The following is a 25913-nucleotide window of genomic DNA, read 5'->3' on the forward strand; positions in this document are numbered from 1 at the left end:
TAATGTTTATTGATGCAATTCCATGGTAGGGTGGCCTCATCTCTTTGGCTAGTGGTGTCCTTCTAGATGAAGGAGGCCCCCAACATGAGGAACGCAGTGGATAGCCTCTCAGACAATGTGCTTGCCTACATCTTCCGCTACCTCCCGGTCGGTCCTTGTGCTGCTGCAAGTGTGTCTATCGCTCCTGAAATCACGTCATCTCCAACTCCTATCACCGTAAGAAGCTTTCACAGACTGTCATCATCTTCTTCTATGGCATCTGGTGGAAGGGTAATCATCACTTCACCAGCTTCACCGGTGAACGGCCCTCCTTGTCCTTCTTACCTTTCCCCTTCAAAAAGTCCTAGTCTCAGATTGTCGCAGCAGCCTCGTCCTTTGCTGGTGTGCTAGGCCTGATGTATTATGGCGCTGTGTTGTCTGCAATCCGATGAACTGCAAATGCCGCATAGCATCTGTTCTGTTGGTCAGGCTTGCTTAGGTTTTGACCCAACGTCCTCGCGCTTCCATGTGACTGAATTTGTTGAGGTGGAGGGTGCATGCATATGTGTGGAGATCTACTCATCTAAAACTACAACATGGATCTTTAAGGAATCTGAATGGGGAGAGGGTAGTATTGTTCTACATTCAAAATCAAGAAGTGTTTTTCTTAATGGTTTTATGCACATGATTGAGTACTCTGCGATAGTTGCTATGGATATGGAGGAAAAGACATGAAGGATAATCCGTAAACCAGGTGGTGCTGAAATGTCCATCCATCAAGCTCAGGGTCACACCTGTGTGTGTGATGTGTTGATTTTCACAATAGGTCTTGGCTTTTAGTGTGGATACTTGTAGACTATGGTACTGATAACTAGAGTTTGAAGCATGTTGTGGACACGGAGGAACTGTTTGGACACATGAATATTAAAGTTGGTTCTAAGATTTGTGATGAGTATAGAGTGATTACAGTTTACCCAGAATGGAATTTCATTTTCCTTGTTGGGAAGGATAGAATGTTGATTGCATATGACATGGACCACAGAAGGTTCATGTCCTCCATACCCGTGTCATCCGCTTTTGTAGATCAAGAGGGTGTTTTCATATGAACAGTCCTTACTATCTTCCTTATGTTCCCTTGTTCATGGAGTCATTAGCAGAGCAGTAAAGGTGTATTTCCTGCATTTTGTCATCACGATAGTCTTTGTTTCGGTAGGGAGTTGTTTTCATTCTATGTATGTATAGGCCAATTTTGGCTTATAACTAAAGGAATGATATGTTTACTATTATTAATTCTGTTGCTTTGTTCAGGTTGTGGATCAGAGATGAATAAGAGGGGTTCCATGGTGCATTGACTACCAATCCAAAGGATGCACTATTTATATTCATTTTGCCTTGCAAGCAGGAGTGCCACATAGAAGGAGCACAACTACGTTGTTTTGTTATATAAGTATGTATACATCAGTACCTTTAGTATGCTCTATGTACCGCTTGTGTTAGGACATCAGTTGAGAAAGATGTTATGGTAGCGTCATTGTTATTGTAAAAAGTACTCTTGTTTGTGAACATGATTTATGGATGTAATGATTATATATCTGTATGCTTTGTGTTCATGAAGCTATTAAGGGCCCAGCTGAATTAGTAACTATTGTGAAACCGGGTGAAATTTTGTCACCGTCGGATGTAAGCGTCGTTCATTGTTTTGTTATCACCATTGTTGCTAGACATATGATGCGGCAGGGATCAAAAGTATATCACCGCCGAATCCTTTAGTAACCCGACACCGACTAAACGATCATCAAAGGCGGATCGTGGTGCAAGGCGATGGTGACCATGACCTTTGTACTGGTGGATCATACATTGAAGCGATGGTGGTGTTAACCTCTACATAGGTGTCTTGGCCGTCGAAGCGACAGTGAACCCACACCGCTGATAGTCGGGTCAAAGTACAAGGCGACAGTGCTGGTGACAACTACACATACGGTTGATGTGCCCACACGACGGTTTTGATTGCCTCAACACAGGCGGATCATTTGTCAATGCGGCAGTGTTAGTGTACATCTACAGTCGGGTCGTGCTCCAATGCGATGGAAATAAGGACCTAATCACGGACGGATCATAAGCCAATACGATAGTGTTAGTGTACACCACAGTCAGTCCCAGATGCCGACGGTGAAGGCTATGACCATCACTGTCGATAGCTTACTACCAAGGCCAAAATTGGACTACGATGGGAGTTACGACATGGTTGTGAAAGGTCCGAGTGTAGTAGTGGATCCGTCTATGTGAAGGTCATGATCACAACCGCTTTGGAGTAGTATTCATTAGTGTAAAGCTCATGATCACCGCGGCTTTGGAGTAGGATCCATCTATGTCAAGGTCATGATCACCATTGCTTTAGAGTAGGAGGCGTCTGTGTAAAGGCCATGATCACCGTTGCGCTGTAGTTTGATCTGATGTTGATGGTCGTATAGTCCGTGTCGGTTTACTAAACGATCCGACGGTAATGATTTTTTGATCCCCACTGTTCAGTGATGCCTTCCCGAGGTGACAAGCATTTTTTTTCATCAACGGTGAGTGGTATGATCTCGCGGGGATGAGCAATTTATATTGACGGGTGATCACTACTAGATTATTGTCAGCGTCGATGACCTTCACTAACGCAATGGTACTGCATCTGGGTTTTGATAACATGTTTCTGAATTCAAACGGGTCTTAATATCTTACCACACCATACTGTTATAATCATCAAATCCATACATCATGTCCATAGACAAGCGAAGTGTACATTTCACAAAAACAATCCATGCTAACATATGAAGTGTGTGAGCTAATGTATTAACACAAGTCGTCGCTTGATTATGTAATAAGGCACTGATCTCTATATAGACTTACATACACGAGGTAGTTGTGCCTCATCAGACCTCTTCCTAGTATGTGCCACTACTACCTGCAACACAAAGTGAATATAATTAGTGCATCCTTCAGATTGGTAGCCAATGCACTATGGAACCCCTCGTCTTGACCTCTGAAATAATCCTTACTAGAAATTCCTTTTTGGGCTCATGACACAAAATTATACAATTCTGAACCATAGCAGCAATTTTGTTCAAAAGCCCTTCCATACTCAAACCCACTATGTGAACACATATCGTTTCTCTATTTCCACAACCTACACAAAGCAGTAGAAGTAATAATATTGAACACACAATTTCTTTTGTACTAAGCCAAAATTGGCCTATATCTTGAATCAAAAGAACTCTCTAGGCAACATAGCACATTCAAAGAATAGATTATTACAATTTCCTTTTCACAACAAAAGAGGCGAGAAGTACCATCCAATTTACTGCTCTACTAATAACTTGAAGAATATGGGAATATAAGGAAGATAGTAAGGTCTGTAGATATCTAGACATCCGCTAGGTCTCCAATAGCGGATAACACAGGCAGGGGTGGCATAAACTTTTCTACGGTCCATGTCATATGCGATCAGTGTTCTTTCCTCCCCAACAAAAAAATCAAATTACATTCTGGGTGGACTGTAATCACTTTATAGTCTGCATCACGAAGCTTAGAACCAAATTTAATATTTTTTATGTCCAAACAACTGTAGCATGTTCGCAATATGCTTAATGTCTATTTATTAGTACTATGGTCTTCAAGGATCCAAATTAAAAATTGGGACATATCGCCAATATCAGCAATACACATATACAAGTGACCCTAAGCTTGATGGATGGAGCTTTCAGCACCACATGGCTTAAGAATTTTTCTCCATGTCTTTCCCTCTATATCCACAACAACTATGGAAGAGTACTCTAGCATGTGTATAAAACCATTAAGAAACACACTTCTTGATTTTGAACGTAGCACAATACCCTTGCTTCATTCAAATTCTTTAAAGATCCATGCTGTAGTTTTAGATGAATAGATCTCCACAACTAGGGGCCTTTGTTGGAAACATCTGGAATAAAGCCTCCTTGATCTCCCCTTCATCGTAAGGATCAAGTAATTTTCTGTTCATCTCCAATGTCACCTTCGTTGGTACGGTGGACAACACCTCGTCCATGTCTTCCATCCATTCCCAAGCATACAACTTTTTATAGAAGTTGGAAGTCATGGTACGGAGCTTGATCTCATCTTCAATAAACTGTACATCTTGCTTTTTCAACTGTGTGATCTTGTTTTGACTCCTCCGACTCACCTTAAGATGAAAGAAGCGAGTATTCTTGTCTCCAGTCACTAGCCACATAATTCGCGACCGTTGTCTCCACATTAGTTCTTCCCGATGACTGAGTTCTCGTATGCGCTCAACCAGTCTCAGTTTCCCAGGGGATGACCCCAGTCATAGCGAATCAAACTGCATAGATTTCCAGATCCTTATTCAATTTCCACAGCTCGTCGAACATGGCCAAAGGTTATGCCTAGACACACCTTTCAATTTGTCTTGCAGCTCGTGCATGGACGTTGCCTCCCTGTCCCTCTGCTTGGAGTCCGCTAGTGTGCCTAGAAAATCCAGGTGTGTCTTCCACGTCTGCTCATATCTGAAACGTCTTCTCCAATGCCTCCGTTGACCCTCAAGTCTCCAAACCAGTACAATTGGACCATGATCCAAAGCAGCCGTAGCCAAGTGCTTAACCTTTGCATGTGGAAATCTACTACACCAGTCTGCATTGGCAAAACCGCAATCCAACCGAACATGGCAATATGATCCTCCTGCAACCTTTTTCTCAAAGGTCCAACTATGACCCTCAAAGCCATGGTCGTTGACGCCGCAAACATCAACCATCTCTCGGAAACCCTCAATTTGAGCCCTGCTCCTTTCATGAACACCCACATGCTCCGACTGATGTAGAACTTCATTAAAATCACGAACACAAACTCACGACAGTGGGGACAATGATCTAATGAATTTAAGCAAACTTCAAGTTTTATGTCGCTCGCTTAACTGCACTTCCCCATATACACATGTCAACCTCCAGGGCTTACTATTGCCCTATGTAACAATAGCATCAATGTGATATTGTGAGTATAGTAAAAATTGCACTCGAGTTTTATTATTCTAAAAGATACCCAGGCCGCCACTACGACCCATACTGCTTACAGCAAAAGGGTGATCAAAGCCTAAAGTACTCTTCAAACTTTCCACCCATGTGCACTTGAGTTTCCAAACATAGAGTACAAATGGGGCAACTCAGCCTCGCCAACTCGCGAAGCTCTTTCCACGACCTCCAACCTGACCACGCCCACCCCGCATTGGTTTGCCTAGGGTACACCCACCACGATCAGCACCATCCTGAGGTGCCTCACGATTGCCAGCTGCATTACTCCGAAACCTTAGAGTACCCGGATGCCATATCTCTGCGTCAGCTACCATCCAATCCCCAAACTGAGATCCATCTCCAAGTACTCGGCAGCACCACACTCCCAAGTGAACATGGCCCATGAGGCCACAATGAGCACAGAAGGGTGGCAGCTTCTCATACTTGACTTGAAGCACACACTTGTTCTACCCCTCAGGAGTGAGGGTAACAAAGTGAACTAAAGGCCTCGTGGCCATCAGTTTCACTCGAACCCGATGGAAATCTTCCGTTCTAAATATCAACTCAATCATTCGATGCGCCCCTCTCAGGCGGCCCAATGCATGTTTGAATTCATGTGTTTGAATTTGTGGATTTAAATATTAGTTATTTGTATAAAATCATAATATTATTGTTTGAAATTATGTAAGTCAAATTGGTACTACCTCTATCCAAAAAAAATGCAACAATGGTTGCGCGACAATTAAAGTGGTTCACATTTGACCAAATTTCTAGTGAACAATATTCACATTTATGCTTCCAAATCACTTTATTAAAAAATACATTTAATAAATAGTCTAATGATATTTATTTGATATCATAACTATTGATAGTTTATTTATAATCAAATTTAAGATACTAAAATATGTTCCTGTGCTAGAATTACATTCTTTTATGGACTAAGGGAGTAGATTACATAGAGAAAGTGGTAAAATAGAGAGCTCCAGCTAAAGTTGAGCATAGAAAATATTACACCTAAAAATATTAAGAAAAATTATGTTCTTATCCTTGTTCAGGAGTCTAATTATAATTTTACCTTTATTTTTTTAACTTTATGATTTTACCCTCACTTTTTTAAATGAAAGCTCCGTTTACCCTCGTTTCGGATGACCGTCAAATGCACTTGGAATAAATAAATTAAAAAAAATCAAAATATCTAAACACGAAAGCAAAAGACCCTTATCTCTTCGTTCTCTTCGTCATCTGTTCAGAACAAAACAGAGGCATGCGTCGCTCTCTCTCGCGCGCGCGTAAGAACCGGGCCTGGCAGCGGCGCGCGGTTCGGCGGCGGCGGGCTGGGCGGCGGCGCGCGGCTCGCGGCGCTCGGGGCAGCGAGCGGGGCCTGCGGTGTGGCGGCGCAGCGCGGGGCGTGCCAGCCTGTGGTGAGTGGCGGCTAGGGGCGGGCCAGGCCCAGGTGAGGGGTGGCGAAGGGTCGGGTGTTGGAGTCGGAGCAGACGAAGACCGCGAGGTCGAACGCCAAAGCGGCAACGGCGGACGCGTGGGGAGCCGGTGTAGATTCGAAGACTTGGCTCGCCGCCACGCGAGATGCGGATTAGGAACTCGCGGCACAGGAATGAGATGAGGATGACTATCGGTGGATCCGCTGTCATGTTTTTTTTTTCTTTTCATTTCCTTTTCATTTTTTTATTTTCTTCTTTTCGTTCAATCCTGGCTCTTGAGAAACGCGGCTACGAGCCTACAGGTGATCGATCATCAGGCATTCAGGCGTCCAAGACCTTCGACCCATTTGTTTTCAAACAAATTTATTATGGATTTAGGCGTGGAATTAAAATATCACCTAAATATAAATGTATTATCCAAATCAGCGGTACAATCACAGATACTCGTAAGAACCCCGAGGCAAAATTACATGGGCATTTTTGTCCTAACGTACAAAAGTTAACACAGTTAGGGGAGGATGATGAAATAGGGATAAAATGGTGCTTCGTTTTGAAAACGCAGGAGTAAATTCATAAAGTTAAAAAAACAGAGTGAAAATCATAATTTGGATATAAAATAGGGGTATAAATGCAAGAGTATTCAGTACAGAGAGCTCTCGTTCTGTGCGGGGTCTGGAGAAGAATGTCAATGGCAAGTCTTATCCTTGCTTGTGCAATGCGAGAAGACCACGACTCAAACCCAAGACTTTCCGGTCATAGACATTAAAAGTCTACCGCTTGTACCAGGCCTATCCTTCGGCATAAATGCAAAAGTCCAAATTTAGAGGGAGTCCAAAATATTATTATAGATCTAAATCAGAAGCCTCTAAATATCTCAGGAGGCTCCTTCCGCTAGACAACAACGGCGATATCGTCGATCAAAATCAAATAAAAAAGTTTTGTCAAAAAAATAATTCAAATCAAAAAGGAAAAAAAAGCAACGCACATATCGTACCTACCTGCTGGTGCCCCACCGGAGCATCCGATCCACATTCATTCAATCGCTGCACCTGCGTGAACAAATCCACTTGCCGATTCGAATGGTTCGGTTGCCGGCCTTGACGCTTTGGTGAGACCATGCTGCAGCTGCTTTTTTTTTTAGAATCCTGGAGGGGCCTACAGTTGAATTTATTTAAATTAAATTGTTAAGTTTTTTTGAGGAGAATTAAATTGTTAAGTAAAGGAGATGCTGCAGCTGCTCGGGCCAGCTCTTGTTGTCCCCGTCGAACTATGTTGTCGTTTCCACCGACAACCCTATCGTCTCAGCATAGGCCGGGCCGGAGGCAGGTAGAGAGAGCAGAAAATGGGTGGAGTAGCGGCCAGGAGCAGGAAGGAGATGGGGGCGGGCGTGGTGATCGTGCTCTCGCTCTTGCTTGCTCCTGAGCTCCTGCCGCGCGCTTCGGCCGTTGATCGCAGCGAGTTCCCTGAGAACTTCTTGTTCGGGACCTCCACCTCTGCTTACCAGGTACGCCGCTGCCGCTGAAAATATTGCCGTGCCCATTCCTTCCTCTTGCATTCTTTAGCCTGGGATGTGTTGCCTTGCAGTTCTTTAACTTCGTTGACGCTGTTATCTGATTCTTCAGATTGAAGGAGGATATTTGGAGGCGGGTAAAGGCCTAAGCAATTGGGATGTCTTCGCCCATAAGCGAGGTGAACTGGTGAAGCATGCCAGTTTGTATAACTGCCCAGTTACAGTCTAGGCACAGTCTTGTGTTACCTTTTTGCTATTCCAACAATGTCAGGTACAATTCAGGATGGGAGCAATGGTGATACAGCTGATGATCACTATCATCGTTACATGGTATGCCTTTTGGTTTTGTAAAGTACAAATAATTTCTGCAGAATTGCTATGTATGTTGGATGATACAGTGGGGAATCCATACTAGAGATCAGAGATGTTCTGATACATTTTTGCCACATCTACAACCCCCGAAACTGAAAGTATGTTCTCTGCTCCAGGAAGACATAAACCTGATGCATTCCCTGGGTGTCAACGCATACCGATTCTCAGTAGCGTGGGCAAGGATTCTACCAAGTGAGTTTAGTTTAACACACTTCAACCTGTGCAGTCACTTCATTTCCTAAGGTATATTTGTTGTTTTGTCAAGTTAGTTAAATATTGGCTTTCTCACAAGGTTATAAATCAAATTCTTGCTGCAGGAGGCCGATTTGGGGAAGTTAATCCAGATGGTGTAGCATTCTACAATGCCATTATCGATGCTCTTCTACATAAAGGTATTCAACAAGGACTTTTGCAATTAGCACAGTTCTGAATATATGCAGTTGTTTACTGCTTTCAGAAACAGGTATGCAGCCATTTGTAACAATATATCACTATGACATTCCACATGAATTGGACAAGAGATATGGTGGATGGTTGAGCCCAGAAATTCAGTATGTTTGTTGTCTTGCCCTAAATATGCCTCTCTTGATTGGTTAGTTTGTTTGACTATTAAAAACCTTCCAGGAAGGACTTTGGTTACTTTGCAGATGTATGCTTCAAGATGTTTGGTGACCGAGTGAAGTTCTGGACAACTTTTAATGAGCCAAATTTGTTCACAAAGTTAAGCTATATGTATGGGCGATATGCTCCTGGTCGCTGTTCTAAGCCATTTGGTAATTGTGCTTTTGGCAATTCTTCAGCAGAGCCATATATAGCAGGTCACAACATCATACTGTCTCATGCAAAAGCAGCTCGCATTTACAGAAAGAAGTATCAGGTATGAACCACACACTCCCTACACATGAGTTATTAACTTTCGAAAACATCATTGAATTGAAGCTTTGTTAATAAAATCTGTACAACAAGAAAAACTTAGTATCTTTGGCATCTGGTAGGGGAAACAAGGAGGTCATATTGGAATTACTGTTTGCTCAAGATGGTATGAACCATTCCAGAATTCTTCTGCAGACATCTCAGCAGTTGAGCGGGTTCTCTCTTTCAATGGTCCATGGTACTCCACTTTTTCTTTTAGAATGATAAGTTTGGATACAAATAGCACTTCATGTCCTACATAAAGCCTAAGTGAAACACTTTGTTTCCCAACAATAAACCTAAGCATGTAATGTTATTAGTCAAGTCATCTCGACCATATGTTCATACTCTGTGCGCTTTGTTGTTCATTTTATTTCTTTTCGTTCATTCATTTTGTGCACTGGTTAACTTGTTTACTTATGCTAGGTTTCTGGACCCTATTATTCATGGTGATTATCCCCTAGAGATGTACAAAATCTTAGGTTCAAGCCTACCTGAATTCACATCAAAACAGAAGAAGAAACTACAGGCCACAAAATTGGATTTCATTGGGTTAAATCATTATACGACATCATATTTGAAGGACTGCATTTTCTCACAATGTGAATTGGATCCCTTTGAGGGGGAGGCCCGAGTTCTTACTTCAGCAGAAAGAGATGGAGTACTTATTGGTAAAAGGGTAAATATGTGTTGTTAAAATGATAATTTGTTTGTGTTAAAAAATGATAATTTATTTAAAATGCAATAGTACAAAGACCTAGTAGTGAGAAGGTTGTTCAACTTCCTTGCTCATTCAGGTCCAAGTCCTAGGATCAGCTGAAGTGCTTCTCTCTTTTTTCTGTGGTGAAATTCTGAGCTCTTGACCAATTTTTAGATGAAGACAAACTAATTTGAAAACATGAAGGGAAGAATATGGATGATTAATGGTGGTTGCACTCTTTCATGCAGACCGGGTCGCCAATGATTTATACTGTTCCATATGGGATGGAAAAACTGGTCATGTATTACAAAGAAAGATATAATAACACACCAATATACATCACAGAAAATGGTATGAATCCTACTTGTTTTGTTTTAAGGCTAGTATAGTAATTATGCTAAATTTATAGCTTATGTGCTTTTGATCAGTGTAGATTGAGTAGGACACTGCCCAAGCACAAACAGCCCTACGCACCGGGCTAAGTTGGAAATATCACCTGAGATAGAAATAAATAAAAATACACGTTTGGATGGCTAGATTGGTTTATACGATTTTTCCACTATTGTAAATTTGTATTTTAAATATTATACGTATACTCACAGGACTTTTGTACGGTTTTTCCTAATGAAGATTATTTCTTTTTAACAAACACATTCATCATCTCAATGCTGTATATTTACTTTCAAGTATTCAAATCTTTTGAAAGGCTTAAATCATACAACAAATATGACATTACATCATTGTTTCAAACCTTACCTTGCTACTTTCAAAATTAGGATTCATTCCTATAAACAGGAAAAAGAAAGTACGAAGGGACATGTTCATGTGCTGTAAACATTTTTTAGGTTACCCTCAAGCAAGCAATGGTGGCATGATCGCCAAGGATTTTACCAGTGACACAGGAAGAGTCGATTATCTTCAAGGCTACCTCACCTTTTTGGCCTCAGCGATAAGGTAACTGTCACAATTCTCGATCGATCTTAAAACAGTTGAAGCAACGCTTTGGGCTTTGCATTGAGCAATGCCATGGATGCGTGTTGTTGCATCTGCATGCCCTTCCTCCTTTCTCTCTGGACACTGATTAAATCACATATGCCTCTTATCCATCGATCGTTTCACTCTCTAAAGGAAAGGGGCCGATGTGCGTGGCTACTTCGTGTGGTCTCTTCTCGACAACTTTGAGTGGAATTCTGGGTACACACAGAGATTTGGGCTCTACCATGTCGACTACAAGACAAAGAAACGGAACCCCAAACTGTCTGCCAAATGGTACCGTGGGTTCCTCAAGGGGTCACTCCTGAGAACAAGGCCCCGAACTGGAAACTCCCACTATTCTCCTGAAAAGATTAGTAATTTGTAGATGTTTACCATGGTCTAATCCTTGTGCATGTTCTCACGTCACCGTGAGCTGTCTCAAGTACTTTGAATATGTGTGCCGTGTGTGGCATCAATAAAATTATAAAAGGCAGGAAGGAAATGGGTTCTCTTTATTAGAATTAAAATGTTGTCAATATCATGTTTGTTGTAACAACCTTAGGTTAGCTCCCTTATCGTGGATCTGTATGATTTGTTGTGGCCATAATATAAACCACACCCTGACCTGATGGTTCATGAGGCGGCTTTCCAAAATCTCCCTTCCTACGCTCTTCATTTGTCATTCAAGAAAATCTTACTGTTTTTTTTTTACTAAAAGAAAATCTTACTGTTACCAACTAGAGGCCCTGTCATGGGTTCAGAACCACGTGATTTGATTGGTGGGTTACCAACTAGAGGAGTACAAGGAGATAAGGTTTTGGAAGCTCACCCTTGTCACCCAAGGGAGTACTAGGGTTTCATGTCCTAATCTTCGGCTTGCTGGCGGCGTCGGGCATGGTCTTATCGATGGTCATGGCCGACAGTCCTGAACTGTCTCTGATATCCTCTACAGGAGCCTAGAGCTGACCGTTAGAAGTTGAAGCTGCCGTTGTGCCTCACCTGGGGTGAAATTTTCGTATTTTGGTCTCTTTTGAAAACAATTTTTGGAAAAATACCAACGTCAAAACATTTTCTGAAAATAGACCATTTTTAGGTGTCTTAGCACATGACGCTGAGATATGAGGCTCGGCGTTGTGTCACTCGACGCCGAGGTATTGCCACGTCACGGACGACCGGGGTCGTCGTCGACACGTTGGCGCGTGGGTCCGAGACGTCGGCGTCGTGTCAGCCGACGCCAAGTACCCAACCTCGGCGCGGTTGGACTGCGCGCCGAGCTACTGCCCCATCCGGAGCGCGGCCCAGGCAGCCCAACAAAGCACGGTGGCCTAGAAGCTCGGCGTTGGGTCACTTAACGCCGAGCCTCCAGACCTCGGCGTGGCCCGACTCAACGCCGAGGTCTGGTCCCTTTAGGCCGAGGCCCCCTTCTTCTTCTTCCCTCCCCTCCTCCATTCCCCCACGGCTCCTAAATTCTGAAGACCGCCGGCTCCCAAATCCCCCACGGCCCCCACGAAACTCTAACCTCTAAAATCGACCCCCGGTGCCCGGATCTGGTCTCCCGAAGCTTCCTCGAGGTAATGATCCCTCCCCTCCTCCATTCTATCCGCGTAGATGTGCTTACATTGTCCCTAATCATGTGGAATCATGGTTGTATTGTGTTTTGGTATATTTGTGTTTGCATTTACAAAATGTATGGCTTAGGATGATTGAGTGCATTGTTGTTTAACTGTTTTATGTGCTGAACATGTTAGGTTAGTTTGGTTTCTAGTTATTTTGATCATTAGGGTTATTTGTTTATTGTAGGTGTCATTAGGGTTAGTTATTTGTTGGTCATTAGGGTTACTATGTATTTTATTTATTTGTTGGTCATTACATTTCAATTTGTTATGACCAAGGCGTTTTGCCAAGGTACTCCTATTTCCCCTCTTTCAATTCATCCATTTAGATTCGTTTGTTTTTGAACTTGGCATTATAGGTTTGGTTCATGTTCATGTCATTCGTGCAATGTATGGTGGTTCAAATGATTGAATGACCCAAATGTATGGTTGTTGCTGTTGTTGCTGTTATGGTTTATAATAATTGAGTTAAATTTTGTGTTTGCTGGGATTCGAATATGTTTAGGGTTTGTAATGAAAAGCTTATTTGGGAGGTATGGTGATTTAGTGTTAGTACCTTTACATTCGTTGCAAGGTACTTTGGATTGATTTTTTTTCTATGTAATGTTAGGATGCCAAGGCGTGGTAAAGCTCGTATTCCAAGGTAATCCCAATGTTTATTCATTATCTGTGCAACAAATAGAAAACCCTAGGTTTAGGTTTGGTTCTCCATTAATATGACTAAATTCTTTTAATTGTAGCTATGGTCGCCAGAGGGCAAATCCCTACGACCTAAAGCCTCTTCCTGAAGGTGTTCCTCGACCAATGTGCTTTTATGGTGATCCTTGCAAGGTAGACATCTCTGAAGATGAGGAAACATATAGACAGAGGTACTGGATGTGTCCCAATTATGCATGGGAACCTACAAAGCAACAGCGCCGTGCATCGTTTGTGAGGAATTTTTATTGTGTTAATTAATTTTCTTGTGATATTAAGTATTGCTTATTTATTTGTTTTGTAACAATTTGTTTTTCTTGCAGACCGTTCCACCACTGTGTGACTTTAAGCAGTGGATTGACACTGAGATCAAGGAGTCGGACAAGCAGCATCTAGAAGGCCTGAAGGAGTGGGATGCGGAGGTTAAGGAGAGGTTTGAGCAGAGACGCAGACTGGAGGCTATAGAAAAGGAGCATAAGGAAGAGGAGGAAAGGAGGCGTGTTGCTGCGTACAGGGCAGAGAGGGAGAAGAAGCTTGAGCGTGTGCGCCGAGCGAAGGCAGCGATGGAGGAGAATCCCGATGCCGAGAGGAAGGGAAAGTGGCCTCGTTGCACTCAGTAGGTATTTGGTTCATTCACGAGCGATGTCGTGTAGCCCTGGACTTTTTTTACTATGTTGTAATGCACTCTGCTTTTATTTCAGATGAACTTATTCCCTGGACTTTTTTTATTATGTTGGAATGCACTATGATTTTATTTCAGATGGTCTTATGCCCTGTACTTCGTTAACTATCCTAAGACTGTAGTGGTACTGTTTGTATCACTGAAAAGACTACTTGTGTTGTTGCAGTCACTGAAAGGGCTACAAGTACTGTTGCAGTCATTGAAAGGGCTACAAGTCTATTTGAAAACTCACTGAAAAGCCTAGATTTGTTTACTGTTGTATCCGTATACGCAATGAATTAATATCAGAGTGATGTACTGCATTTAGATGAAGTGACAAAACACAGGTGTAGCCTTTTCAGATGAAATGACCAATCATGGTTGTAGGCTTTTCAGATGAAGCATCTAGCCTTTTTAGATTCAATAAATGAGTACGCACACATGTTTTTTGTCAAGTAGCATTCATGGTGAACCTGCCTTCATCTCTATATATAGTGCTCCATGTCTTGCTCCACATCCACACAACTTGTTTTCTGGTTTAGTTTTAGCAAATGTCGAGCGGAGGTTCCTCAAGTGGAAAGGGTTTCGGCGGAGGGAGAGGAAAGGGGGTGAGCAAGGGACCTCCGATTGTATGGGAGGGTTCTCTAGGTCCTAATTCTTTTGAAGAACCAATAGAGGAATTTCCTTTGGAGAGGAAGAGTGACTTCACCCGTGAGAGACCTCTTAGATCATACGAGAAGCGCATTGAAGATTGGCCAAAATGCTGCCACAGTTTGGATTGCGTTGTGCAGATGTACAACGACTGTGACGGTAGAGGCCGTCGTTTCTTCAGATGCCCGCGAGGATTTGTATTGCCTTTGAACTCTCTCCTTTTTTAGATTTGCATTTGGTTTCTAGTAGTACTTATTGGTAGATGGGTTTTCAGGATTCAAGCTGTCCAGATAACTGTGGCTTCACTAGATGGGTCGACCCTCCTCCTATCTATCCCCATCAACAGTACATCACATATCTACAGGAACGCATCTTTGACCTAGAGTATGGCCCTGGAAGTGGTAACAGGGACAAGTCGGACGATGACAACAGCAATGATGCAGAGGAGGCACTATGCAATAATCCATATTGCGAGTGCCCGTACCATAAGAAGGACGGGCCTCCTTCTCCACCGCCACCGCCACCGCCACCACCACCGCCTCCGTCAACTGGAGGATACTATGGGGAAGGCGCAACTCAGTTCAATATGTGGGAGCATTATTAGGACCAACCTTTGTTAGTCAATCCGAATGTGGAATGCTTGTATGAGTTGTTCTTTTCAATCTCGTAAGGCATGCTAGGTTTAGTTTGCAACATGCCATTGTTAGTTTTCATGTGAGTGTGTACCCTTTGCAATGTCTGTATCACTTGTTTCTTTCAATCCCCTAAGGCATGCTAGGTTTAGTTTGCGACATGCCATTGTTACTTTTGATGTGAGTGTAATCGTTGTGCATTCGCTATCTCATAAATTGCAGTTTACCTACCTCTAAGTTTCATGTACTATGGTTGATTCCCAAACTGAAAAAAAGATTTGAGTCTCTCTAAAAATAGGGGATTGAAATCGAACCAACATTCGGTTTTTCCTGCAGGAACAAACATACAAACATAAATATATCATGTCTACTCTTATTAGTATAACTCGTGTTAGTCGAAGAGGAATCGTTGCGAAAGATTTTTCATTTGAATCATGCAAATAGGATCACAACATATACCAAAGGGTTTGGGTCGGTGTTTATGTGTTGGGCTGAGGCTCGGCGTTGAGTCGGCCCACGCTGACCCTAGGGTTTGGCTCGGCCGTGAGCGAGGTGGGCTGAGGCTCGGCGTTGAGTTGGCCCACACCGACCCTAGGGTTTGGCTCAGCCGTTTGTGAGGTGGGCTGAGGCTCGGCGTCGAGTCGGCCCACGCCAACCCTAGGGTTTGGCAACGGCCATGGCTAGGTTTGGGCCGAACCTCGGCGCTTAGTCGTCCCACGCCGAGGTTAATGGCTCGGCGTCAATTTACCGCACGCCGAGCTTGGGCACCTCGGCGCTTCGATGCAAGGGTTTCCAGTATGTACCAGGGGTCGGCGTCAAATGACTAAACGCCAAGCTTGGGCACCTCGGCGCTTCGATGCAAGGGTTTCTAGTATGTACCAGGGGTCGGCGTGAAATGACTAAACGCCGAGATCCTGGGTTCACCAAAATATATCATCTCTTCTTTGATGCTTCACTATTGCCCACTACTCTAATCAGCCGACGATGACCTTGTGCCAACAATAGACCTGCTAGCTCCCCGACTCTCCTAAGTCGCTTCGTCCCCTTTGCGTGCTTGCCATGTCACCGTGGATCCAACAGAGGTTGATCGTAACATGGAGGATGGGGATGATGACACCCCTTCTTCCTTATGAGTTGCAACGGAGGCCCTCTCTTAATAGCTGGAAACATGAAACATGGCGACGTTCCACACATTCACATAACACATGACCACACTGACATACACATTCATTCAACATCCGTACATACATAAGGTCCAACACATTCAACATCCAACATAGTGCAACACATTCAACATCCAACATAGTCCATACATATGCTTCATTAATCAACAGACATAGTCCAAACATAGTACAAGGTCCAATGCATACATAGTCCATGCACAAAATATAGCATATGAAGTCTTTGGATCTTTTATCGCTCCTTGTACCTTAACGTGGACAGCGAGCATAACGCTTTCCCCTCCCAAACGGATAGGTACCTAGAGTGTACCTGTCCACTGGTCTGAGCGTCCTCTGTGGACGTCCAGAACCGGAGGGGCCTTGAGTTCCTTGGGGTGCATCTCCAAGCTAGGACATGCCAATCTCATCATACTCATGATCATAGTACTCTCCCTGTCCTTCATCATCTTCATCATCATAATGACCATGTCCTTGACCACCCTCTGCACTAGTTGCTGCACCATGTGAAGAAGAAGTCCTGCCACCATGTGCACCATGTGAAGATGAAGTCCCTCCAACATGTGCAGTAGAAGGTCCAGCACCAAGCTGTTGTGGGACTACCACATCCGAGGAACGTCTACATCCAAGGCATGCAGCTACCTTTCGGAGGCGATGCATGGCACGCTGCATTTTGAAAGCACTATTAGTAAGTGGGGTTGGTTGCAAAACTATATAAAGATGTAACATCAACTGAATGAGAGGAGACTACCTGAATGTGCTATCGTAACATGGAGGCCTCATCAGGATCACCCACAGGAATCATCAATGCCCTTACTTGCTCGGCCACTGTCCTTATTATCTCCATGCTCTATGCAACAAAAACAAGAATTTAAGTCTCCATCACAGTAAAGACCTCAGAGATGGAAATAGTTGTATCACTTACAGCTCTGGCTAACACAGGGGCGATCTCAACTTGTCTGCCTTCTCGGGTAGCTTGGTCATATGGGTTGTTGCCCTCATCCTCGCTCGCAATGTCTTGCTCCATCCAAGCAGGCCTCAATTGAAGCCTTGTTCGTTGACCAAACCAAACAAGGTAATCATCGAATGCCTTGTCATGATGGACGACGTGGATGCCCATGTTGTTCTGCTCCATCAACATCCACTCATCAATGTAGCGCTGGTGCTCCAGCTGCCAGTTGGTGATCTTCTTATTTTTTTGTCTGTTGAACCTGCAAATTTTACACCAAATCGGCAATATGAAGGCCTACTCAATGATTCATTCATGTGAAATGGACAAAATATTGCATGTTACGTACTTGTGGAGCTGCCAACCGGTGGAGAAATCATCGAGCGGAGAAGGCTGCAGCCTATCAAACTGCCGTGCTACACGGTGAGGGAGATGGTACTCCACTGCATAGAAACAAATAAGGGGGGTCCTCATCATCCAGACGTCCTCGTCTGCCATGCACAAGGCGCTCAAGTTGAGATCCGTGACTTGCCTCTGCCGATATGGGCGCCATTGAACCTATACACAACGTCGTCATCAACTAGTCGACGCTCAATTTGTGCACATATCCTCGATTAGGCTAAAAGGGTGGGAAACTTACATGCTGTGGCAAAAGGGTGTCCAGCTCATTGGTGAAGCTGATGTACGTGTGGCGTGACACGTGGTATGTTCTGTGGGCTCGCTCGTAGAGGTGTGCCACGGTAGGGGCGACAACTACGTCTCCTTGAGGAAACCAAGGTTGTGGGGGATCAAGCTGATGCGGTCTCCCAACTGGAAGCCTCTCCCACATCCAAATCTGCAAAAAAAGAGTGGAAACATGAATGTTAATCACTTTTGTTAAGAAAAAACATTGAATTGTAGTGGAAACTTGTACAACTTTTCTTTATTACCTGCAACAGTGTGATGCACCCTGACATTGTAGCGTGCGCGCCTCTAGGACGGCAGTAAGCCTCGCAAAGCTGACGGTACAGGAAGGCAAGTATAGCTGAGCCCCAACTCCTATTGCCGGCATCCTCCTAGTTCAAAAGGCACGGGATGTACATCCAGGACGCCGTGTCTCCAGTGCCATCAGGGAAGAGAACCGTACCAAACATGTGGAGGACGTAGGCCCGATAGTAGTATGTCACGGTCTCGGCATCTACGTTGGGTGGGCACTCCCGAAACTACTGATGAAGCCACCTCAGGGACACCCCACTGCTACGTCGTTTCTTGCCAGCCTCAACTGTCGCTAGGGGTTATCCCAAGAAGTGCTCAACCCGCTGCTGCCATTCTTCGGACTCCGTGTCTCCTGTCACTAGGAATCCTCAGATTTTGACTCCAAGGATCATGGCAACGTCCTCGAGAGTGACCGTCATCTCCCCGCATGGTAGGTGAAAGCTGTGTCTCTGGACTCCACCGATCTATCAACGCCGTCAGCGTCGCTGGGTTGAATGGTGGCGTGCCTTGATGACAAACACGAGCAACGGTAGCAAGGTTCACCAGCTTCAGGAGGGGCGTGTACCTCTCATCGTAGACCATGGTCATAGAGGCCTCATGTGTCATTGGCCTCAGCACATTCAAAACCTACAAAAAAAAGACAAGCATGAAAAGTATTAGTTCATGTCACTTTATAAAGAGCATGGACTATAGAGCAAAACATGAACAATGCAATGTTTCATACAAATTGTTGAATATACCTCTCCATTCTCGATCCTCTGAGCCTGATGGTGCTCATCGAACCTTGGATCAAGAAGGGGGAACCGATCCATCCTGCAACATAAGCAATGCCAAAGCATTAGTATAAGTTAAAGCATGTGTATGTGGTACGAAGTAACATAAAAATAAAAAACAAAAGTAAACCAATGTACTATTACACAAAGCAATTCTAGTAGCTAGCTTGGTGGATACTTGTTGTCTAAGTAGTTCAGGACATTTTCACTTATTGTGGCCCGGCTTATGGCAACCAGAGCAACGGCACTTTTGGGTGTCCTCTACAAAATGTCTCCCAACCTTACTCGTGGTTGATCTACCTTTCGTGGCTCGGTCCATGTCCATCCTGAACCGCTTCCGCCGCCTAGGTCCTCTACTCTTCCAGAGTAAACCAAGATCAGCCACATACTTGGGGCCATTATAAGTAGGCCATTGACTCTCATCAAGAAATGGCTCGAACTGAGGATTCCAGGTGCTCATTAGGTTCCTCAAAGAGAACTCCGCGGCCATACGGGGAGGGACCTTAGCGTCAACACGTCTAAGGCGATAGGCTGTAATCATGTGGGAGCAAGGCCTATGGTATATGATCGGTTTTCCACACGTACACTTGTTCTCATTGATCACTACTTTATGTTTTCGAGCACCCCGGTCTTTACCACCAATGTTAGTTCCACCACCCTCTAGAATCTCATATCCATTGTTGATCGGATCGAAACATGAACCCTTCTGTCGTTTAGACTTTTTCTTTGAGAAAGCTAGTTCCTGAGATGCTAAAAGTGGCCAAGCTTTGCCTGCTGTCCATAGAGACCTCGCATGCTTCTTCCTCAAAACGAACTAAGAATTCAACTTGTAGAAGGTGAATGAGGCAATAGCAGTCACAGGCAGACCACGACAACCTCTTAGAAGGCTGTTGAACATCTCTGCCATGTTACTAGTCATGAAGCCCCATCTCCAACCACCGGTGTCATATGCAAGTGACCACTTATCCTTTGACGCCATCAACTTGCTCAAGAATTTCCTGCCATCAATATTTGTGGCTAACTTCAGGGCATCTAACTTGTCTTTGAATAATTGAACCTCTTGCTGCCTGCAAACCTCCTCAAATAATTTGAAGTTGTCCTTTCTGTGATCACGCCTTATAAGATTCTGAGCAAGGTGTCTGGTGCACCACCGGTGATGTATTTAGCCGTAACCAGGAATCTCTTGTTCTACGGCATTCAGAATGCCAGCATGCCTATCGGATATCACACAAACATCACGTCCTAGACCAATTACCACTTGTCTTACTAGCCTGAGAAACCAACACCAACTATCCGTGTCCTCCTTCCAAACAATCGCAAAGGCCAATGGCACAAGCTGGTCCTCTGCATCTGTCCCAATACAAATAAGCATTGTGCCTTCAAATTTCCCTGTAAGAAAGGTCCCATCAATTAAGACGACGGGCCTGCAATGCTTGAATGCTTCGATGCTCTGCCCGAACGCCCAAAACGCCCTTCCAAATACCTGTTTACCATTCCTTGTTTCACCCTCCTTAGGTAAATACTCGAAGTGCATCCCAGGATTTACAGCCCTCATTGTGTTCAACATTACAGGGAGGCGCTCATAAGCTTCTTCCCAATTTTCAAATATTATTTCCAGTGCACGCTGCTTTGCCCTCCATGCTTTCCCATACTTGACATAGTAATTGTACCATTGGAAGATGATCTCAACCAACGCAGACACTGTAATGGTTGGCATATGCTTCACCACGGGGCATAATTGCCTTGCAATGAACCTAGAATTGAGCTGCAGATGGTTCTCTTCTGCCTCAGTAGTGGCACAAACATGTGGTTGCTTCACTGAGGTAATCTTCCATTTGCCTGCCTTCGTCTTCCTAGCACATACTCTCCAACCACACTGTTGTTCTTCACAAGCAATAGTGTACCTCTTCTCCTTGAATGAATTGATGACCCTAAAAGGTCGGTTGTGTACAATGGAGTACTCTTGCAACCATGATTTCAACTCATCCATGGTAGCAAACAATATGCCCTTCCGTATGATGAGGCAACCGTTAACATCAGGCATAGTTGTATCACTTGACCCACCATCAGCTACTACCCTATGACCATGGCTAAGGTCCTCGAAATCACCAACTAGTGGATCTCTCCAAGGCAAGACCCTAGACAATATCTCTATTTCTCTAAAATTCAGACGATCAATAGGGCGATCGTCATCAGAGTCTTCGGCTATCTCCTCTACAAAGGATTCATCATCTTCAGCTATCTCCATGTCAAAACGGTTCGTAGCCCTAGCATCACCAAAGTCTTCTTCACCACTAAGATCATCTTCGTCGCTAAGCTCATCCTCAATAGAAAAGTCTCCGCTAGCGTCGTCCAAACCTTCTTCTGCATCAACAATTACATAATCATCATCCTCTTCATCACTATCATGATTGCCCTCACCATCGGTAACCAGATTCTCTTCCTCATCTCCACCGTAGCCTAGTTGTGTGACAAGTATTTCTTCTTCAGGCAAAGGACCATAACCTATGTGAGCGGGGGAAGATGGCCATGCTTCGAAGTTATCATTTCCTAAGCCAGACTCCTTACTTACTACTAAATCCAAAGATCGCACTTCTGAGGCCAATACAACTGCCTTGTAATCATTCCATTCAGTCTTGCTTGTAATTTTGAGCAACCGCTTGATCCGAGGACCCTTCGATGACCCAACATCTATGACACCTTCAAACTGAACATGCACGTCTCCTTCATTCCAGCCTAACTTAACCTTGACTCGCTCCACTAACTGGGTCAAAGATGGTGTTTCAGAAAAAAAATCAACAACTCCTCACACATGTCCAGAAATTCCAAACTATCATCTCTTGTCCTAACAATACGGCCTCCATGATGCAACCTCACTAATTTATCCATCTACAGCCATCACACAACAAGTAGTGTCACATATCAATATATCATGCGAGTTTCAATCCAATAAGTAGAAACTAAAATATATCATTTCATCTTTTTCAACCCCAACAACATAATCATTTCTAGTCATAACAAATTGAAATATAATGACCAACAAATAAATAAAATACATAGTAACCCTAATGACCAACAAATAACTAACCCTAATGACACCTACAATAAACAAAGAACCCTAATGACCAAAATAACTAGAAACCAAACTAACCTAACATGTTCATCACATAAAACAGTTAAACAACAATGCACTCAATCATCCTAAGCCATACATTTTACAAATGCAAACACAAATATACCAAAACACCATACAACCATGATTCCACATGATTAGGGACAATGTAAGCACATCTACGCGGATAGAATGGAGGAGGGGAGGGACTATTACCTTGGGAAAGCTTCGGGAGCCGAGATCGTGGCACCAGGGGTCGATTTTGGAGCCTAGGGTTTAGTGGCGGCGCGGGGGAGAAGAGAAAGAGAGGGAGGCCCGCGGTTTCAGAATGGAGGGAGGAAGAAGAAGGGGCCTCGGCGCGGCCTAAAGGGACCAGACCTCGGCGTTGAGTCGGGCCACGCCGAGGTCTGGAGGCTCGGCGTTAAGTGACCCAACGCCGAGCTTCTGGGCCACCGTGCTTTGTTGGGCCGCCTGGGCCACGCTCCGGGTGGGTCCAGTAGCTCGGCGCGCAGTCCAGCCGCGCCGAGGTTGGGCACTTGGCGTCGGCGGACACGACCCCGACATCTCGGACCCACGCGCCACCGTGTCGACAACGACCCCGGTCGTCCGTGACGTGGCAATACCTCGGCGTTGAGTGACACGACGCCGAGCCTCATATCTCGGCGTCATGTGCTAAGACGCCTAAAAATAGTCTATTTTCAGAAAATATTTTGGCGTAGGTATTTTTCTAAAAATTATTTTCAAAAAGGACCAAAATACGAAAATTTCACTCACCTGGGCTCGTCCTTGTCATGGTGTAATTCACATGCCATGGGAGTGGATGCATACAGGAGAGACTAAACGGCAGGCCCGCATCTTCCGGCGTAGTGGCCGCACGAGTGTCCTTGTCATGTTGCGTTATGCTCAAAGCGTGATCCTGAGCCTGGAGTGGCCGACCCCACCTCGTGGTGGCAAGTGGACAGGGTCATGGTAGGGCCTCACGCCCTGCATCTCTACCCGCGTCTTAGGCTTAGGGCATCTATCAGATTTTGGAATAGATTCCTAACGTCGTTGGATAGGAGGCTTGGTCAGGACGATGCGATGACGTCTGCGACGGGCCCTCTTTGGTCGGCTTTGGCTGTCCAGGGTCGAGAACACCCAGGGATTTTCCTCCCAATTTTCAAAGCCTCCAGGCGTACGGACTTAGTCTTAGGCTTGCCCTTGAGGCCTGATGCCTAAACGTTGGGGCTGCTTCGTGAAGTGGGCCGTCTCGGGCCTAGCGGGCCTTTATTGGTGTCAGGAGTGTGAGTGCGAGCGCACATGGCGGGTGTAGCCCTGAGACCCTAGATGATTAAAGGAATCAGCCAGGGGGTTAATCATACTTTCATGGCGCTAATCTAGGGGTTTGGGTGACCCCTCTGTTAGGTACATAACATGTGACATCACATTAATTCTCACAAGACACGCTAGGAAAATAAATAAATACTAGAAATGCTCACAATAGTTAGAAAATATCTAGCCTTTAATTTGGTAGACTCGAATCATCATCGTCGATAATAACCATTGAATCTATTGTAATTTATAAAAAAAAATACCCACTTCTGCCATTATGAAAAATACATAAAGTAATCCCCTAAATTTACATCTAAATTATCCACCTCTATCATCACAAAAGATAATTCAAAGTAGCAACATAAATTTGTATATAAACTACCCACATATGTTTCTATGAAAGATAATTCACAATAACCCCTAATTTTGCTTATAAATTACACAATTTTTTTGTCACTATGCAACATAATTCAAATCAAACCCATAATATTGCACCTAAATTACCAATCTTTTTTCCGTTATGAAATATAATTTCAAATACCCACTAACTTTGTATCTAAATTACCTACATCTACCATTATGAAAGGTAATTTAAAATATCTCCTAATGATTTTATAAATTACTCGTCACAAAGGTGCCGGGGTGCAAGCCGAGTTTCAACTTAACATGTGGAAAATAGTAGTACTGGGACCTAATCTCTTTTTAATAATAAAATAAAATTTAAATAAAAGATAAAAAAACACTAGAATTTGTACTTAACATGTGGAAAAATTTGCAACAACTCCATTAAAAGTTGAAAGCCAAACTATAAATTCATCAAGTCACATAAGGGTTTCAACTAAATATATATCACGCAAGAAAAAGATAAACACTATAATTCTAAATAAGGTCCTCAATAGAGCCTCCATGCTAATCATCACAAGACTCGATAAAAAACAATAGATAGATACTAAAAAATCTCACAAATATCAGAAACATCTGACCATTAATTTGATATAATCTAATCACCATTCATAATAATAGCTTTTGGATTTATTATATTTTCTAAATAATTACCCACCTCTGCTATTGTGTGAAACGACATAATGTAACAAATGACTCTATGTTTAAATGACCCACCTATGCCATTAAGAAATATGGTCTAAAGTAGACCTAAATTTGCATCTAATTACCCATGTCCTCCTATTATGATAGATAACTTACCTAACCCAATTTTTATCTCATTATTAGAAAAATTATATATCCCCTTAAATCTACATCTAAATTATTAGCATCTTCTATTATAAAAATAATTGTTTAAATAACCATAGAGCATATATATGTTTCTACATTACCCAACTTATACAATATTAATATATTAAGATTTGATTAAAGTAAACATACATGTCATGCTAGCATGCATGAAAGATAAATATATATGTTATGTTTCATCACATAAAAAATATTTTCATAAAAACTCATATACTAATGATACTAACAAATTGTTTAAAACCATATTAGTAATCAATCCGAGCTTGGAAAGAGCGCATGCTTCAATTTCATCCGTATATATTTCGTCACTATTCATTGATATTTGAGCCGCACAAGATCACAACTAAACGGCGTTATGCTACAGTTTTGATATTTGAGCCGGCTTGGCACTACAACCACACAGAGTGGTCCGTAGCAGCCTCCTACCAGGATGAACATGAATGGCAGCGAAGGATAGGCCGATATGGAGCGTCCAGCCGGGCGAGTAGACACCCACAGCGACGCCGCAGGAAGACTCTTCAAACTCTAACCTAACCACTCGTTTTTTCAATTGTGCAGTGACCATACGTACAGCCCTTGAGTTCAGTCCCACTGAATCAACAAGTATATATCCATCAGCTATTGTAGTATCGCAAGTTGCATCATCTTTGTGGTTGTGTGTTTCTTGTTAGGCAGAGGTTTCAAGGCCTTATATTATGATGAAATCTCTTATATTATCTCGATGTATATGTCTGAATCGTGAAGTGAAACTAAATCTGCATTTCTGATGAGCTGTGATGACACGTCCTACTGAATCTACTGGCGTCCATCAGCTATACCACAAGCTGTATGTGTCATAGCCTCATAAGTCCTAATGAATCTACACGTGTTACATATATGTTCTCCACATGTTACATATGTGTTGTTCGTTCGTTGCCCTGCATCCAATCAAGTTCCTCTCCAAAGGAGTAAAGGACATTGTGCAGGTCGGTGGACATTGGACGCCAGGACATTATAATCGAGAAGGACAGAAGGCAAACAAAAAGAAATGAAGCGGAAAAATCTCCTCCCATGTGTGCATTCTACACGGCTCTAACATCCTCATACGTTCTCACATCCAATTTGAGCCATAGATTTCAAAATTGAATGCTGACTAAAAAAAATCAAGCTTTCAAAGCCTCTACGCGCTGCGTCCCCGTGTGATTA

At 43.4% G+C, this 25913-nt stretch overlaps 2 protein-coding genes across 2 annotated transcripts; both read left to right on the forward strand.

Moving 5' to 3' along the window:
* The first annotated feature begins 7652 nt into the window (after window positions 1-7652).
* LOC136491094 (probable inactive beta-glucosidase 14) lies at window positions 7653-11453 on the forward strand. Its single transcript, XM_066487316.1, has 12 exons — window positions 7653-7961; window positions 8080-8146; window positions 8239-8297; window positions 8456-8531; window positions 8657-8731; window positions 8803-8890; window positions 8964-9216; window positions 9335-9450; window positions 9678-9930; window positions 10200-10302; window positions 10797-10905; window positions 11080-11453. The coding sequence occupies exons 1-12, from the start codon at window positions 7800-7802 to the stop codon at window positions 11309-11311; spliced, it is 1593 nt and encodes a 530-aa protein (XP_066343413.1). The 5' UTR covers window positions 7653-7799; the 3' UTR covers window positions 11312-11453.
* A 1427-nt stretch (window positions 11454-12880) lies between these two features.
* On the forward strand, window positions 12881-13956 carry LOC136491095 (uncharacterized). Its single transcript, XM_066487317.1, has 3 exons — window positions 12881-13182; window positions 13280-13469; window positions 13559-13956. Exons 1-3 carry the CDS (start codon window positions 13151-13153, stop codon window positions 13853-13855), a joined length of 519 nt encoding a protein of 172 aa, XP_066343414.1. The 5' UTR covers window positions 12881-13150; the 3' UTR covers window positions 13856-13956.
* The last annotated feature ends 11957 nt before the right edge of the window (window positions 13957-25913 follow it).

The sequence above is a fragment of the Miscanthus floridulus genome, chromosome 11, assembly GCF_019320115.1.
Source record: "Miscanthus floridulus cultivar M001 chromosome 11, ASM1932011v1, whole genome shotgun sequence".
Taxonomy (NCBI): domain Eukaryota; kingdom Viridiplantae; phylum Streptophyta; class Magnoliopsida; order Poales; family Poaceae; genus Miscanthus; species Miscanthus floridulus.